The sequence below is a fragment of the Diadema antillarum genome, unplaced genomic scaffold (genome assembly GCF_040938485.1).
Source record: "Diadema antillarum isolate AM-2024a unplaced genomic scaffold, OU_Dant_1.0 seq00001849_RagTag, whole genome shotgun sequence".
Taxonomy (NCBI): Eukaryota; Metazoa; Echinodermata; class Echinoidea; order Diadematoida; family Diadematidae; genus Diadema; species Diadema antillarum.
Window position 1 is genome coordinate 260,324 of NW_027272521.1, and position 16,964 is coordinate 277,287.

A 16,964-nucleotide genomic window follows, 5' to 3' on the forward strand; every position below is an offset into this window, starting at 1 on the left:
GTTCAAGTAGACTAGTAAATTAGGATACAGTTGAATTAATACTTCGATCTCTAAACGTATCTTGTCTCATGTGGGGTTTTGGTGACCTTACTACAGAGGTAATGAAATGAGTGTCCACAACTGCACTATCTCACTTTTCTTTCTCAGGTTTTTCTCCCTGATTACCTCACATCGGAACCATTATCCAAATCATTGAGATTTTTCAGGAAGTGATTTATGCAAAGTATGAATTATAGGTATGTAGGCACAGTTGATGCACTTATACACACAACACAGTTCAATTTTCCATTTGGTTTTATGTTCCTCAGACAACGAATCAAAATACTTTGTGGTATAAATACAACGTTTTCGTAATGCGCCATAGTTAAACCACCCTGTGGTGTATTGTAAAGCAAGAGGAGAAGTATACAATACAATACAATCATCCTGTGTCCTTCAACATAATTATAGATCATCGCTGCGGTATTATTCAACAAATATTAGTTTATAGCGATGTAAACATTTGCGTATTTGGAAGTGAGGAAATCTGTCTTTTTCTCCTTTTTTGGCTATGTTTTGCTTTCACAATTATTTCTATGAAATTTATATTCTGTACAAAACTCCACCGACGATCAACAATTCAGCGGAAAGGATATGAATTAGATATAGTTTGTGTGCACGATTTTACTGGTTATTTCTTGAAGCCAACTTGACCACGGAACTGCACATAGAGGCCTAAAGCTATAACTTAAGATAGTTTGCCTTTTGGACAAGTTCTCGAACAATGTCATCGTTATCCCCATGTCACACAGTCCTTACAAGTGAGGACATGAAAATTTCGTCATAATAATGTGAGATTTTTCGGAAAGAAGAATACGTTACACATTTATGAAATTCTTGCGTATTACTCTTTCGTATAACTCTTTAACAAATTGCTCTACGTCGACCTTAACAAGCACTGACTTAATCACTGTTTTAGTAAAGCCATGATAAACACTGACCATTTTAGAGAGCGCTTATATTTGTCTATATATACGGCAATTTGACAATCAGTTGAAACACTACGATAATTAACAAAGACATAAAACATACATTTTAATCATTTGAACATTAAATGTCTCAACCTATAGAGAATATCTTACGGATGCATTACATTCATATAGGCGCACTATTTTATTCTTCTCTCACGTGAATATAAGCCCAATCATGAAATAATCCGTTATGCACCAAATGGATGAAACGAGAAATCGTGTTCACCAGGGCATCTTTTTTGTCATACATTGTATATCCATCCTATATCTATCCCAGTTTGATTTAAATGACACAAAATCATTTCACAAATTTGACATAAAATTGAGTCACATTATATGTTCCACAAATTCGCAGCATAAAAATCATGATCATTATACAGCGATCTATAGATGCTATAGATACCTTTCTATACAGCAAAATTAGATAAAATTCTGTGCTAGGCGACTATAGCTCATTAAGACACTTTTGTCTATATGTATCTACCTTTTCCCAATATATACAATGATAGAGCTTTATTTTTGATATGAAGATTATCAATAATCATGTAATAATAACCCTGAAAAGAACTCAAGAGGAGTGCTACTTCAAATTACTCTTTGCCCTGCCTTGGTGTGATGATGACCTCGTAGGGGGTCAGAAGACGGCCCGCAGCCGTTTTTGGGATCATGTTCAGGAGGCTCTCATTCTCCTTCCCCGGCACTTTGGCGAAGGTGTAATTCTGACAAAACCAGGTGAAGATGAGAAAGAGGTCGGCCTTGGCTACCGCCTCTCCGAGACAGCTGCGCCGACCTGCCCCGAAAGGCATGAAGCTGGGAGGGTGCTGGCGGACAGTGCCACTGTCATCCAAGAAATGTTCTGTGCAAGAGATCACAGCATATGTTACAAATGATATCCATATGTTTGCATGGTAGAGTGTGTTATGGAAGCAAAATCATTTTCGAAGGGTTATTTGTGGTAATATGTTAACTATTCAATGTTTGAACTATTGGAAGGTAAGCCCCCCCCCCACAAAAAAAAAATGCATTGCTTCTTAAACCTGCGCAGAAAGTATTAGTCTGTAGAAAAATTCGACATGTTTACATTATTTTGTTTGTTTGTGTGTCTGTGTCTGTGTCTGTGATTGTCTCTCAGACCCCTTTGCATCTCTCAGCGTAGGCCCTATATTGTAAAGGATGATTAGCGTGAGCTTGGCACGGTCGGTACCCCGCACTACGCGACTCTACGAAAGACCCGTTGTGATAAATGTTTTTGCTTTAAATACAATGTACTGTATTTTCAGGTCGGGCTTGCGTAGAGTTGAGTAATGCTGAGTACCTACCAACTACGCTGTACCCTTCGCTGTGGCTGCGCCGGCCTAACGCAACACCACGCAACACTAAGCTATTGTGAAAGCCTCTACGAAGGACAACAAACCTGGCTTGAAGGAGTCTGGGTCATCCCATTCCTTGGGGTCAAAGTGCATTGAGTAAGTGTTGATCATGACAATGGCTCCTTTAGGAATAATGTAGCCATCTGAATGTGGGGACAGAACAGGAAGCTTTTTCATATTTTATCACAAGAGTTAAAGCAGTGACACATGTCGATTTATCAAGGATATCAACTGCAGAAATATGGGTTACAGCTCGTTATTCCGAAGGTTCTTTGGTCCGAAGGATCGTTATTCCGAAGGTTCGTTATTCCGAAGATTCGTTATTCCGAAGGTTCGTTAATCCGAAAATGTGATGAGGTTTGTTATTCCGAAGGTTCATTAATCCGAAATTGTAATAAGGGTCGTTATTCCTAAGGTTCGTTAAATTCGAAAATGAAACAAAGCTCGTTGTTCCGAAGGTTCGTAACGGACCCTATATCACATCGGATCAACGAACCTTCGGAATAACGAACCCTATTTCATTTCCGGATTGACGAACCTTCGGAATAACGGACCCTATTTCATTTTCGGATAAACGAGCCTTCGGAATAGCGAACCCTATTTCATTTTCGGATTAACGAACCTTCGGAATAACGAACCTTCGGAATAACGCCACAAATGTTCGGATTAACGAACCTTTTTTCATTTTCGGATTAACCTCTAGGTATAGGGAATTTGTGTGTTTCGGATTAACAAACCTTCGGAATAACGAACCTTCGGAATACTGAGCCTTCGGAATAACGAACAGCACCCGAAATATGACCCCTACAGTAATTCCTCGAGTTTTCAAATAGTGCTAGCAGAATTATACCAGTGGTCTCCTAGCTACCCACGAATGATTTGTCATGTCTGCCACTCACTTTGTCATTGGATACCACTTTAGTGATATATTCATAATACAACCATTCATTAATTTGGGACTTGAGTAGATGCATATATTTGTCAAGATGAAAGGACGACATGATGGAACCATCGACAAGAAAAACGAAGGAAAACACAGCTTTTCCTTAATAAATTCTGCAACACTCTCAGAATTCTACTTTAATCAATCATTAACCTGCCACTAAAGAAATTTAAAAAAAATCATTAGATGTTAAAGAGGCTCACTGGCAAGGTACATGATATATAAAGTTTATGCTAGTGTTAGTTAAAAATACACTTAACATAGCTGTTCTGTATACTTTAATTTTTGGCAGACACGACAGTTGTCCTGTTGTAAAGTGGAAAACAATCGGTAATATGAATAAACACAGAACTCCAATCGCGAACAGCCGAGCTGAGTTTCATTTGACCGCACTGTCACAAGGATGTGGTTATTCTGCAGGAACACAGTGATTGCGTAGTACATCCTGTTCATACAACCAAAGAACATGAAAAGGAGAGTCACCCTTCAAAGCTGATTATCATACTCACGTAGTTCGGTGTCCTTGGTAGTGGCATGTGGAACAGCTGTGGGAGCAATGCTGCTGTAGCGCAAGATCTCATAGAGAGTTGCCTCCGTGTAAGGAAGTGTGCCACGATCCTCAATGGTTGGTACACGCGTCTGACCAATAACTGCATCAATTTCGTTCTGTATCTTCTTTTGGATATCCGGAAATTCCGCGAGAAGAGCAATGGCCCAGTACAGTGTTTCCACAGAAGTCTGGATCCCAGCTGGAAATATATAAGACGATCAAGGGGGTAAGAAGATGAGAATGATACTTGAGAAATTAGTAACGCAACACAGAAACTCATCTGGGAGCCTGACTGAATCGCTCTATGAAAAAGAAAAAGAAAAGAAAAGAAAACAAAACCAAAAACTCGCCTCCAAAGATGTCAGCTACGGTCTGGAAGACATGGGTGTCGGTCAGTTTCTCCACATTCTCACCCTCCTTTCTTGCATCGTCCTGGGCCTTCAGCATGAGGTGGTAGAAGTTATCAATGTTTTCTACAAGAGAAAGAGCGAGAGCAAAAAAAATCCAGGCCCAACAAAAACTTCAATGGGCAACAGAATGACTTTCAATCTCTAAGTTCCCGTAATGATTCCTGCCATGTATCTTTGTTTTTATCATCTATACTCAAATATGCCCCAGGGACTCCCTGTCCATAGCGATTACACGGAAATTCTCCGCATAGAAAAGGGGTAAATAGCCCGAATATAGCGACCATCTGAGTGATGCGACCAGCGATCACAGATGCATTTTTTGCTGGACGACCTTAATGTACAATTACTGTTCAATCCTTCAAGGAGCTTCAGTCAGCTAGACAGGCTACACTTTTTTTTTTCAAGTAATTAATATCTTATGAGAAAAAAAAAACACACACCAAAGAATCTTGTTCAGGGTTATAATCCCAACGACCTTTTTCTCAACTTTTAACTCGAATGCCCCTTTTCAGGGCTCTCATCGTACTGAGTAAGACACGTCCCAGTTGTAGTGTCACTCATTTCTCAATACTATACTTGAAATAGCTCATTCTCACACAACAATGCACAAAAATTATAAAAATAAAGAATATAAATCAAAATGTGAAAATGTAAAACATTTAACTTAATAAAAACAAAAGTGAAAGAGCGCCAGAAAAGCTAATACAAAACCTGGATCATAAGTCTTCTCCGTCCCACTCAGTTGTTCCCTCAAAAACCCAAAGAATGTGTCAACTGTGTCGCGAAGCAGCTTGGGTCCACTGGTAGGAAGATGCTTAGCCCAAGAGAAGAAGTCTGCAGCAAGGCCAAGACCGATACCCTCATTCAGGTCGTCATTAATCTTCATCCAACCTGCGACTCTGGGGTCATCAAGGTCATACCTGGTATTTGCAGATGTAATGACCATTTGAAAGGAAAAAAATATGAAGGAATAAGCTTTAAAACCAAGAACTATAGCTGTTTGAAGTCGGCCCCATTCCAAGTTTTGGACGGATGACCTGTCTGCATTGGCACTTTTCTCTCAAAGCAGATTACCTTGAATTCATTGTTAATTTTCCACCAATTTTTTTCCTCCAAATATCTTATGCGCCAGAGATAATGACAACAAGTCCAGGTACTGTAAATGACACAACTTTAAATCGGAGATCGGTTGTCCAGATGAGTTATTCATGGTAACGGGAACTCCATCAATGAATACAATAATTTCAAAGAAGAAATCATACACACTTTGGATATTATTCCCTTTGAAACACCTTGCATGTCATGTGTGAACCACTACATACACTAGCACTCTTGCCCTATTTTTGCATAGTGAAGAACAGTGGTTAAAGTGTTAATCTGTCCCTCCTATACCTACAAGACCTGTAACATCGGGTGCATAAGTTTGCACCATTAATTTGTAGTATACTGACATGAATTGAGGTTTTACTTGAGGTTGTACTTGGAGAACAACGGTAATAGGTAATATGTCAGACCAATGACACACCATCTACATTCTACTCGTACCACTGTGAAACTCAGTTATAACACAACGTGTTCTGACATTATGTGAAGTAGATTGAAGAAACTATAATTCAGCTGTAAATTGAGAAAATCGTGAATATCAAAGCTTGCCTTTTTCCGAAACACATCTGTGAGAGGATGTTGTAGAGGAGAAGATTGAGGAGGATCTTTGGGTTGATTGGTTTGCTGCCATTCTCACTCAGTGCCTTCTCCAGCTTGGGATACATGCTGGAGATCAGGTTCTGCAGAGGCTCCCCGGTGGCAAAATGTCTGTGACAGGAAGAAGAGAAAGTAACATTCAATAATCGTGAGCCAAAGGGCAAGTAATCATTATTTTGTTGGTATCGTGAGTGTCCAGTCACTGTCAGGTCAATGTTCAGTTAGATGACAGACTGGCTAATTGTGTGATGTATCTCTTTTGCAATGCTTGTGGAGCGAGGAGATATACAGATTTACCCACCCATCTGAGAATGTTCTATTTGCTCTCGTTATGTCCAGGCAAAGATTCGAATTGAAAAATAAAAGTTATGGCTCACATTTACAAGCACATTTGTAAGTCATGTGACTCCTTCGTAAACCAAAAACAAAAACAAAAACAAAAACAACCAAACAAACCAAACAAGATATGCACTCATGGGTTAGTAGCACAGTATGCCATATAAAATGAACATATTGCGCAAAACTCGGGGCAGGATAATTTCTTTATGTTTGTTTCAAAGAAAGATAAGAGTTATTTCCAACTTACCGCAGGGCTGTGTGAGCCAGCTTGCGATGAAGTTTCCAGGTTTCAGAGAAGGGTCCAAACACAATGTCTTTATAGCCTTCAGTGAATATCTCAACTGGAAATGAAGGAAAGTAGTTATGAAATACAGAATCAAACATTAAATATAAAGGCTAAATATACCTCCCTCCCCCATAAAAAGCAACAAATAACTCCCTCATAGAGAGGTAACAAGAATTCCTGCTTCATTTTTCAACATGTCGAAAAAGTTTTAAATCAACATGTACTACCAATTCCAGCTTAGTGAGTTTATGAGGTACAAATCATGAGACGGGAACAGTTCTCAACTGAGTTTCAGCTTTCCTGGCTTCCCGACACATTATATTCAATACCTGCTGATTCTCATTTCTACATGTATATCTTTATCAGTTAACAGTTATATAAATCACAAGCACAGTGTATTGCTTTTCAACTTTGGCATAATTTTGTACGTCGTTCAATCGATTGAAAAAGTACATGTACCAACATCAAAATGGCTTGTCAAACAGAACATATTAATAGGCCTATGCCTTCAAATCTAAAGACCACGCATTCTATAAAGCTCCCTTAACAAATGTTTCTTGGCCTTGTAAAAAGCTTGTCCAATGTTAGTACCACACGTAAGTCCACTGGCTTTGGGCTCTTAACAGTATACCAAGTGTTACATGATGGGGAATGACAATATTGTGCCTGTTAGCGACAGTAATATGCGTTTACATTATGAACCGACAGTGGTGGATGAGAGATATGTAACTTTGGACATGGATTTGTGTGACATTGGCTTCGGAGCTACTATTTGTGATGTTGCTACTGTTGGACAATATATACAGAAAATATAAAGAGAATTTCACACAATATAACTTTTTATGAAGAGTATGGGCTCCCATACATTTTCCCACTTATAACTGACACATTTTGCAGGTATTATTAAGCCTGCCTTCCGTAACAGGTAAGCCAACAGCTCTTTCATAACTCAGTATATGCTAGAAAATGAAAATTTATCTTAATTTTCTTTATATCCTTTGTACATAGTCGTTCAAACACGACGTCACAAAGTCTTGTCTTCTCATCCAGCCATGGTGAAACTGAAACTTAAGAATTCATAACTTTTGAAGAGATAGTCCGTTTTTCATCACACTTGATTGATGTATTCCACTCATTTTTTCTGCTTATACTCACTCCACACATATATTTGGGTTCCATTTCCCTTTGAGTAAAGAGAGAGGTTTAGACTGTGACCTATAGACATCTATGTTTGAACTTGCAATCAAACATCACGAGAGAAAAACAAATAAATTGTATCCATCATAACAGTAGAGTTTGAACCGTGACTAATATTCTTTTCCTTCTGTGCAATCAGATGAGCCAAAGTAATACCTGACCGGCTCCCACATTTAAGACCATTGTACTGTACCGTATATGTATATATCCAATGAACCGTATTCTCTGGTTCCTATACGTTATAATCTACAGAATCAATTTAATCGGCTGCATGCGCCTAATTGAATGGGTCATTTCATCTTTCACATCATGAAATATTCTGTCTATACTACACTTACAAAAATTCATTATTTGTTTAATATGTATGAAATCAAAATCAGATTATGTAAAGCAATGCAAAATCACCAAAATATAACCATTCTTAGACTCAGGTTTTGTTCTAGGGAACTTACGAGAGTAAAATTCTGGCCGTCCAGCAAAATCCACTCCTTGTTTGATGACAGCATCTTTGATGGCCTTTTGGCCATTAAGAACCACCATCCACCGTTCTCCAACCTTGAAACCAAAGATGTTACCATATATCTTGGCCCACTGTCCAAATACAATCTCTGGGCTGTTATTCATAGCTGGATACAAACATCGTGAATCAAGAGGAGAGCAAACAAGTGATAGTACAACCTTATCACACACATAGTTAAAGATAAACAATTCCACATGATGGTAAATGGCAATGACTTTCAAATGAAAATAAATCATGCCATATTAAAAAAACCAGCACAAACAACAGAATCGTCAGTCAGATTTCTGCAATCATTAAACGATGACGGTATATTTCGTTTCAACACACTTCATACAAACATACTATTGTTGAATATACAGCAAAACCGTTAAAAGGTTCAAAATCTGAATCAATAATGTTTGATACCTATAGGACATGGTGGCTACGGAATTCTTCTCTGGCAGATGCATTTCCTGCAAAGTCCAAATAATCATAGACTTTCTGAAGTCAGCGGTAAATTAATTTTGTTTGTCATAGCTTTGCATGTACTTCTTCAATTCTTCAAACTACAGTAGGTAACCAAAATCTGTCTGATTTTCCAGTTGAAGATGTATGGAATGATGTGATCAATGATGTTTACAGAGCCAATTTCATCTTCACTACAAAAGTGATGGCACTAACAGGCTCCGTTGTTAAACACTATAACAATTTGATCTAAATATCAACTATATAAGATTACTCAGCATTTCTTACGATGCATGTGGTGTATGTATATTATGGTAAAGCTCAGGAAAAAACGCAGAATAAGGCAAATATTATCACTTAAATACACTGACAGCTTGAAAAATTGCCCAAATACTCAAAATGCCCTCATTACATTTATGGGCAAATTAGGCAAATAAGTAGGCCTTATATCTCTTTGACTTGAACTGAGATGTCACCTAATTAGCACAATCATGATCGACATTGGTGATTTGTGCATAATATACGAATCACTAGTTTTGGTCATTTGTTTCTGGTGCAAGACATCGGGCTCATTTCAGTGGTCTAGCCTTCTGTTTAATTGCAAGGCGCCAAAACTGCAGGTACCAATACATCAAACAAAATACTCAGAGATGATTCCTTGTTAATGCAATCCCTGCTGCAAATAACTACAAGTTGCAAGCGGCCCATTGTCTGGTGTTGCTTACCAAAGATACTCCCCACGATGGGGAGTCCCCTCGGTCCAGGAGGAAAGCGGCGTGGTCTCTTCACTGACCAATAAGCCAGAGTTAAAGTGACCAGTCCAAGAGCTGCTGTGATGGTCAGACTATTAATCTGACGTACACTGGAAACCGTTCCTAGTATGTCTTTCATACTGGACATCTTCTATATGATTGTTTGGAACAATGAATAAAAGAGAAGTCAAGTGTCAATATGACATCACAGATCGAGGATAGTAATGCCCTTCTCACTAGTCAGTAATTTTTTTACACACCTATAATTCCTTCTGCGACAAATTTTGACCACACAACAGATGTGCGAGTAAATCTTCATTCATTATTAGACGCTCATTATGTAACACAACACCTACAATTATCATTACCCAGTTCTACAATGAAATTATTCCGTCATTAGTCCATTTTAATTCAGACAGAAAAAAATACAAGCGTTGGTCTCTAATCAAAAGAACTGAAAATTCCTATTCGAATGTTTGCATGTAGGTCTAATAATTTGAATGTTCTTTTACTATAGATAAAAAAAATGTACTTGGCAATTTTCGCCTCTGTTGAAACGTATGATACGATATCGGTGATGAAATAATAACTATCGATGACTGACTCTTCCGTAGTCCTGTCTGAAGAGACAGAAAAAAAATTGTGACACCACTGATGCTTTGCTGTCTACTGATTTCCTATCCTCTAGCCTGTTAGAGTCCACACACACACTATCAAACACTCACAATGACCTCTGCATACTCCTTCATTATATAGTACAGCGTATTTTTGATTGAGCTTCTGCATTTGTTGTTAAAAAACAATGGGTCAAACCAAGTCTATATGTATTATCCTCCCTTAATGTATAATGACTCATGTAATATCGACCCCAATTATAATAACGCTGCATGTAATATCGACCGGAAAATATAGCTTTTAACCCTAAGAGAAGTGCAATTACACCGTTAACCTTAGACGCTACATTAATTTTAATAACGTCTAACTTAAAATGTTATAAAAGAGACAACTCTTTGATAATGTATTGCTCTTTCTTTTTCTTCGTCTTATATGATTCTACATTTATAGGGTTGACATTATATTGCGTTGCATTACAATTATGGTGTTAGAGACTACACTATACAGTGGCCTACGAAACCTTGATTCTACCCCCACTTGCTAACAGTCTCGATCTGATCAGGTGTTCTCCCACAATCACCATTACTAGTATACTCAACTCCATTTTCTCCAAGATATGTGCATAACAAAAAAAAATGTGTTACAGAAAACTCCCTAGGGAGTTTTCTGTAATGTTCCCAACTACTGTAAGACTAGTCCACCACTTATGAACGAGGACTGGTATATATAATGTATAATCTAATGCTGTATGTGAAGTTAGCCCTTTCCATACAATGCATGCTTGAGCTATCATAGGAGGTGGTCCAAAGGTTGTACTGCATGCTAAGTTGGTAAACTTCGGTTCGTGATATAAACAGAAGAATAGGCAAGAAAGAATTAAGCGAGATAGGGAGTGGGCTGCATGATCATGGCTATACCAGTGTAATTTAATGACAGATGTCTGTCATTAACATATTACCAATTTAACGCTTATGGCTCATTAATCTGCTTTGGAATGCTGATTCTTTGTCGAAGACTTGATAGACTTAGTCTGGGTGCCAAAGCCACTTTTTAGGCATAACCTTGTTTTACCGTCCACCCAACGTTTTTTGATGGTTTTACCCTATTTCGAGGGTGCTGAATCCGAATCTGGATGATGCAACTCTTGCATCCTTGAGGATTTTGAGATATTCAAGATGGCCGCCAAAATGGCCGCCCAAACCGGAAATTCCCATGTACTTCCTTCTTAATGGTGAGAAATTGAAAACAATTGATGGTTTTACCCTATTTCTAGGGTGCTGAATCCAAATCTTGATGATGCACCTCCTTCATCCATGAGGATTTTGAGATATTCAAGATGGCCGCCAAAATGGCCGCCAAAACAAGAAATTCTCACGTATTTCATTCTCAATGGTGAGAAATTGAAAACACGTGATGGTTTTACCCTATTTCGAGGGTGCTGAATCCAAATCTGGATGATGCAACTCTTGCATCCTTGAGGATTTTGAGATATTCAAGATGGCCGCCAAAATGGCCGCCCAAACCGGAAATTCCCATGTATTTCCTTTTAAATGGTGAGAAATTGAAAACAATTGATGGTTTTACCCTATTTCCATGGTGCTGAATCCGAATCTGGATGATGCAACTCTTGCATCCTTGAGGGTTTTGAGATATTCGAGATGGCCGCCAAAGTGGCCGCCGAAATAACCGCCAGTTAAAACCAGAAATTCCGATGTATTTCCTTCCAAATGGTAAGAAATTGAAAACAATTGATGGCTTTACCCTGTTTGGAGGGTGCTGAGTCCGAATCTGGATGATGCAACTTCTGCATCCTTGAGGATTTTGAGATATTCAAGATGGCCGCCAAAATGGCCGCCAAAACCGGAAATTCTAACGAATTTCATTCTCAATGGTTCAAAATTGAGAACAATTGATGGTTCTGTCCTATTCCGATTTCAAAATGGCCGCCCAAACCGGAAATTTCCACGTATTTCAATTTTAATGTTTCGCAATTGAGAACAATTTGCTCGCCAGGATGTGAGAAATTGATAACAATAAATGGTTTTACCCTATTTTATGTTTTCGTCAATGGCAGAATCTAAACCCACCCATACTTTGCTGATAAACGAACGCATATTGTCCTTCCCAGTCTGAGCTTGCTGTACAGGGAAACCAGCTTTACTGGATATCTTGGAGTTTGTAAGATACAGCTGTGCCAGGAATGAATCCTGCAAGACTACAGATGCGGTTGAATATTTGAAAGATTACACTGTTTCGTCTACATATCATTGATATGTTTTGAACACTAACAATCAGTGGACAAGACATACCCATCTCGATCATATTGTGATAGTGATGTAGAGAAGTTTACTGAGATTCCCAATATTACCAGTTTTAATCCATGACCAGTTTTAATCGTTTCATCCATGAACACTCACATTGGTTAATTGGTTTATATTGGTGGTCTTGACGACATTGTTGAAGACAAGAGTTGGACATTTTTATAGTTCTGCTTCAATTTTTTCTTCAATATGATGTAATATTATATATATACATATATATATATATATGTATATATATATATATATATATATACATACATATGGGGCGACAAACCTCGTATCTACAAAATGTCACATGTTCAGGAGAGAAAAACAAAAACAAAAACAGAAAGCAAACAAACATGGCAGCCAAAGCACTACAACAAATGAGAGAACCTTTCCTTTGACATGCCATGGTAGCTTCATTTTTGGGGTAAGAGAGCTAAGGTTTGGACAGGACATCATTAACTGATTATCTGTTTATTCACAAAATGTCATTTTCACTAAAATTTCAGATACAGGGTCTTGTCGCCCAAGCGACGATATCATATATACACACGAGGGGATGGAAAAATCACAGGTAACGCGCAGTAAAAAAAAAAACCCAAACAAACAACAACATCCAAGGTAATAGTTGATAGTCCAGTACTTACGAATATCATAAGCACGCAGAGTGCTTTTGAAATTACCCTTGTATTGATAATTATCTACTATAGTGGTCATGAATGCAACCATTTCTAGTGACGTAATCAGAATATGCCACAAGTTTCATAAGAGCACGCGGCGAGACTCATAAGAATACAAGACAAATTTCAACACCAAATACCAGCAGGCCATAATTTGATATTACTCTTATAGCCAAAGAGGATTAACTTCACATCAGTTTGCGGAGCCCTTATTGGTTACCACAGGCATCATAACAATTGCGCATAAAGAAATTTTCAGCCTTATCCTTGTGTTTGTACGTTTCAGTATGATGTCAATATCATTTTTCTTTCCATTGCATGTTAAAATTCCGTTTGAGACATATCGGAATATCTCAGTATATTACAATACCATTGTGACAGTCATTTTGGATGCCATTAATTGTTTGCTGATTTGAAAAATTTGCTCAACCGAGTTGAATTCAAGAATACGGATTATTGCATTTAATCACTCGCTTCACGTTATAGCGCAATATTTCACAATTTATAAGATAATATCAAGGAATTTCCGTTTATACAGGACATTTGTAAATACCTCAAAACCTTCAGCACCCTCGAAATGGGGTGAGACCAATTTATTTTTAAATTGTCACCATTTAGAAAAAATATTAACGTTGGAATTTCAATTTCTGTAAATTATTTTGGCGGTCATCTTGGACATCTCAAAACCCTAAGGAACGCAAAAATGGCAACAACAAAATGTCGAGGGTGCTGACTGGGGTCTCAAAAATTTCAATATTGACAGTTATTTTGGCGGTCATCTTGGAATTCTCACCCCCCCCCCCCCCCTCCCGCCAAAAAAAAAAAACCACACAAAAGCTGCATCAACCAGGTTTGGATTCAGCACCCTCAAAATAGGGTAAAACTACCAATTGTTTTCAATTTTACACCATTTAGAACGAATTAGGGGGCCTACATGGGAATTTCCGTTTTTTACGGTCATTTGGGGGCCATTTTGGCGGCCATCTTTATAATCTCAAAACCATTAAGGATGCAAGAGCTGCATCCTGCAGCTTCAAATTCAGCAAACTCAAAATAGGGTAAAACCATAAATTTGTTTTCAATTTTACACCATTTAGAAGGAAAAAGGGGGTCTATATGTGAGTTTCCATTTTTGGCGGTCATTTTGGTCGCCATCTTTATCATCTCAAAACCCTTAAGGATACAAGAGTTTTATCAAGATTCTGACTCAGCACCCTCGAACTAGGGTAAAACCATCAATAGTTTTTCAATTTCCCACCATTTAAAAGGAAATACAGGGGAATTTCCGGTTTTGGCGGCCATTTTGGCGGCCATCTTGAATATCTCAGAACCCTTAACGATGCAAGAGTTGCATTATCCTGATTCGGATTCAGCACCGTAGAAATAGCTTCGAGCTATCAATTGTTTTCAATCACTCACCACTAAGAAGGAAATATATAGGAATTTCCGGTTTGGGCGGCCATTTTGGCGGCCAATTTGGTGGCCATCTTGAATTTTCAAAATCCTCAATGATGCAAGAGTCGCATCAGCCAGATTCGGATTCAACATCCTCGAAATAGCTTAGAACCATAAATTGTTTTGAACTTCTCACCATTTATAAGGAAATTCATAGGAATTTCCGGGTAATTTGCCTGCCATTTTGGCGGCCATCTTGAATATCTCAATATCATCAAGGATGCAAGAGTCGCATCAGCCAGATTCGGATCCAGCACCCTCGAAATAGCTTAGAACCATCAATTGTTTTCAATTTCTCACCATTTAGAAGGAAATACATAGGAATTTCCGGTTTGGGCGGCCATTTTGGCGGCCATCTTGAATGTCTCAAAATCCTCAAGGATGCAGGAGTTGCATCATCCAAATTTGGATTCAGTACCCTCGAAATAGGGCAAAACCATGAATTGTTTTCAATTTCTCACCATTTAGAAGGAAATACATGGGAATTTCCGGTTTGGGCGGCCATTTTGGCGGCCATCTTGAATATCTCAAAACCCTCAAGGATGCAAGAGTTGCATCATGCAGATTCGGACTCAGCACCCCCGAAATAGGGTAAAACCATCAAAAAACATTGGGTGGACGGTAAAACAAGATTCAGCCTTTGGCACCCAGACTAACTCTCGTTATAGCTAGTTTTCAAACCGTCTTTGTTCCTGGCGTTTATGGAGAATTAAGGATCGAGTGAATGTTGCTGGCATTGGTGACAAACTTTCAAGTGGGTGCAATGAAATGACAATGTTATATGAAGTTGTCGACATCTGCATATAGGATCTGATCAGGCCGTGTTTAGAATAAGTACCAGCTGAGAATAATTATCCGTAGATCTATTTTCCCATTTCCATTGGTACAAAATATGTGGCATTTTAATTGACGATAGACGGTGGAAACAGCAAGCCATATTCGACAATAAAAGATTCTGCCATCAGAACTATACAACCAGACTACGTGGGTCCACAAGCATTTTTCTGTCAATCGCTCTATGTATATCAGTATACCAAGACTTTCGTTAACGTCACTGCACGCACACGCCATACAACGGCCACTGACGAGTTGACATATCCAGGGAGGTGGTCTCTCTTCCACCTCCTTAACATATCCTTGCCTAGCCTGGTCATCGGTCAGTGACTTCATGGACAATACACAAGCAAAACAGCTACACAACACACGCCAATTCCAGATTATAGCAGGTCTTTGCTTCTTAGACTCTCATACACAGTCTAGGCCTATACCTCTTTACCGATAGTTTTAATTTCGGCATGAGAGAAAAAAAATCCCTAGAGTGATAGGTGTCATAGTGCTCCAACAAGAAAATACTTACGGAGAGATATGAAATGATAATATTCGGGTAGTAATGAGTAGATCTGACGACACCTTCTCCAAAATCCGTCAGTGGGTAAGGTCCTCTCAAAGCTGATTAAGCGCACAGCCTTGGATTGTGTCCGTGTTCCAAGTTCTGAGTTAATATATCTAGTTTAGGTGGATAAGAGACTGTGAACTCCTTGGGTGAACAGACTACGTGACGTCGCCTTATGTAGAAATGGGATTAGTTTGTTGACATGTAGTGTGCTCTCCCCCCCCCCCCCTGCTCATGATACGGGTATGCAGAATACTATACTACTGTTTGAGGATTTACTTTACTCCAGCTACTTACGTAACAACTTACTCTAGCATGATTAAATTTTGATGTGGTGTATTTATTACAGCATCATTGGTCTCCAAATTCAGCGAAGCTAGGGATCATCTACAGCAGTTAAGCCACAGTCATGTGATGAATGAATGAGAAATGATCCAGACCAGTTTGAAAGGAAGAGTGAAATCATACAAAACAGTGAATATTGGATCAAAATCGATTAAAAGTGAGGAAGTTTATACTAAACTTTAGTTCGTTAATTTCTGTACAAGTTGTCGAAGAGCTGATATTAATATGTGAGCTGATGATGTCATCACAACAGAATTTTCCATTGTTCGTGAACGTGAACCAAAAATGATGAAAACTAAAATTTTCTTTTCTAAAAGTATAAAAAGTAATATTATTCCTGGTTTAATAAACTTCAAAATAATGATCAGTCAGATGTTATGCTGTATCAGGATGTGAGACCGGGTCAATATCGCATGTGATAAAAGAAATAAGATAATGATGAAGAAATGAAATTTAAAAATGGTAAATTGTTAGAGGATGACATCAATTTTATCAATTTGCATACACATACAGACTGTTCAAGAACTAGCAAAATATCACAACTTAGTAACTTCCTTACTTTTCACCCGATTTGATCGAACTGACAGTGTTGTGCTTGTGAAATTTTTCTCTTTCTTTTCAGGCTGACTTTTGTTTTTCCCGGATTTC

The 16,964-nt window shown here is 38.4% G+C and overlaps 1 protein-coding gene across 1 annotated transcript; it reads right to left on the bottom strand.

The window, feature by feature from the left end:
- Nucleotides 1–1,600: 1,600 nt before the first annotated feature.
- Nucleotides 1,601–16,069, bottom strand: LOC139712733 (steroid 17-alpha-hydroxylase/17,20 lyase-like). Its single transcript, XM_071624529.1, has 10 exons — nt 15,936–16,069; nt 9,496–9,673; nt 8,259–8,432; nt 6,571–6,664; nt 5,937–6,095; nt 4,995–5,203; nt 4,224–4,346; nt 3,833–4,072; nt 2,425–2,523; nt 1,601–1,866 (listed from the first exon to the last, which is right to left on the bottom strand). Exons 2-10 carry the CDS (start codon nt 9,668–9,670, stop codon nt 1,601–1,603), a joined length of 1,539 nt encoding a protein of 512 aa, XP_071480630.1. The 5' UTR covers nt 9,671–9,673; nt 15,936–16,069.
- Between the last annotated feature and the right edge of the window lie 895 nt (nt 16,070–16,964).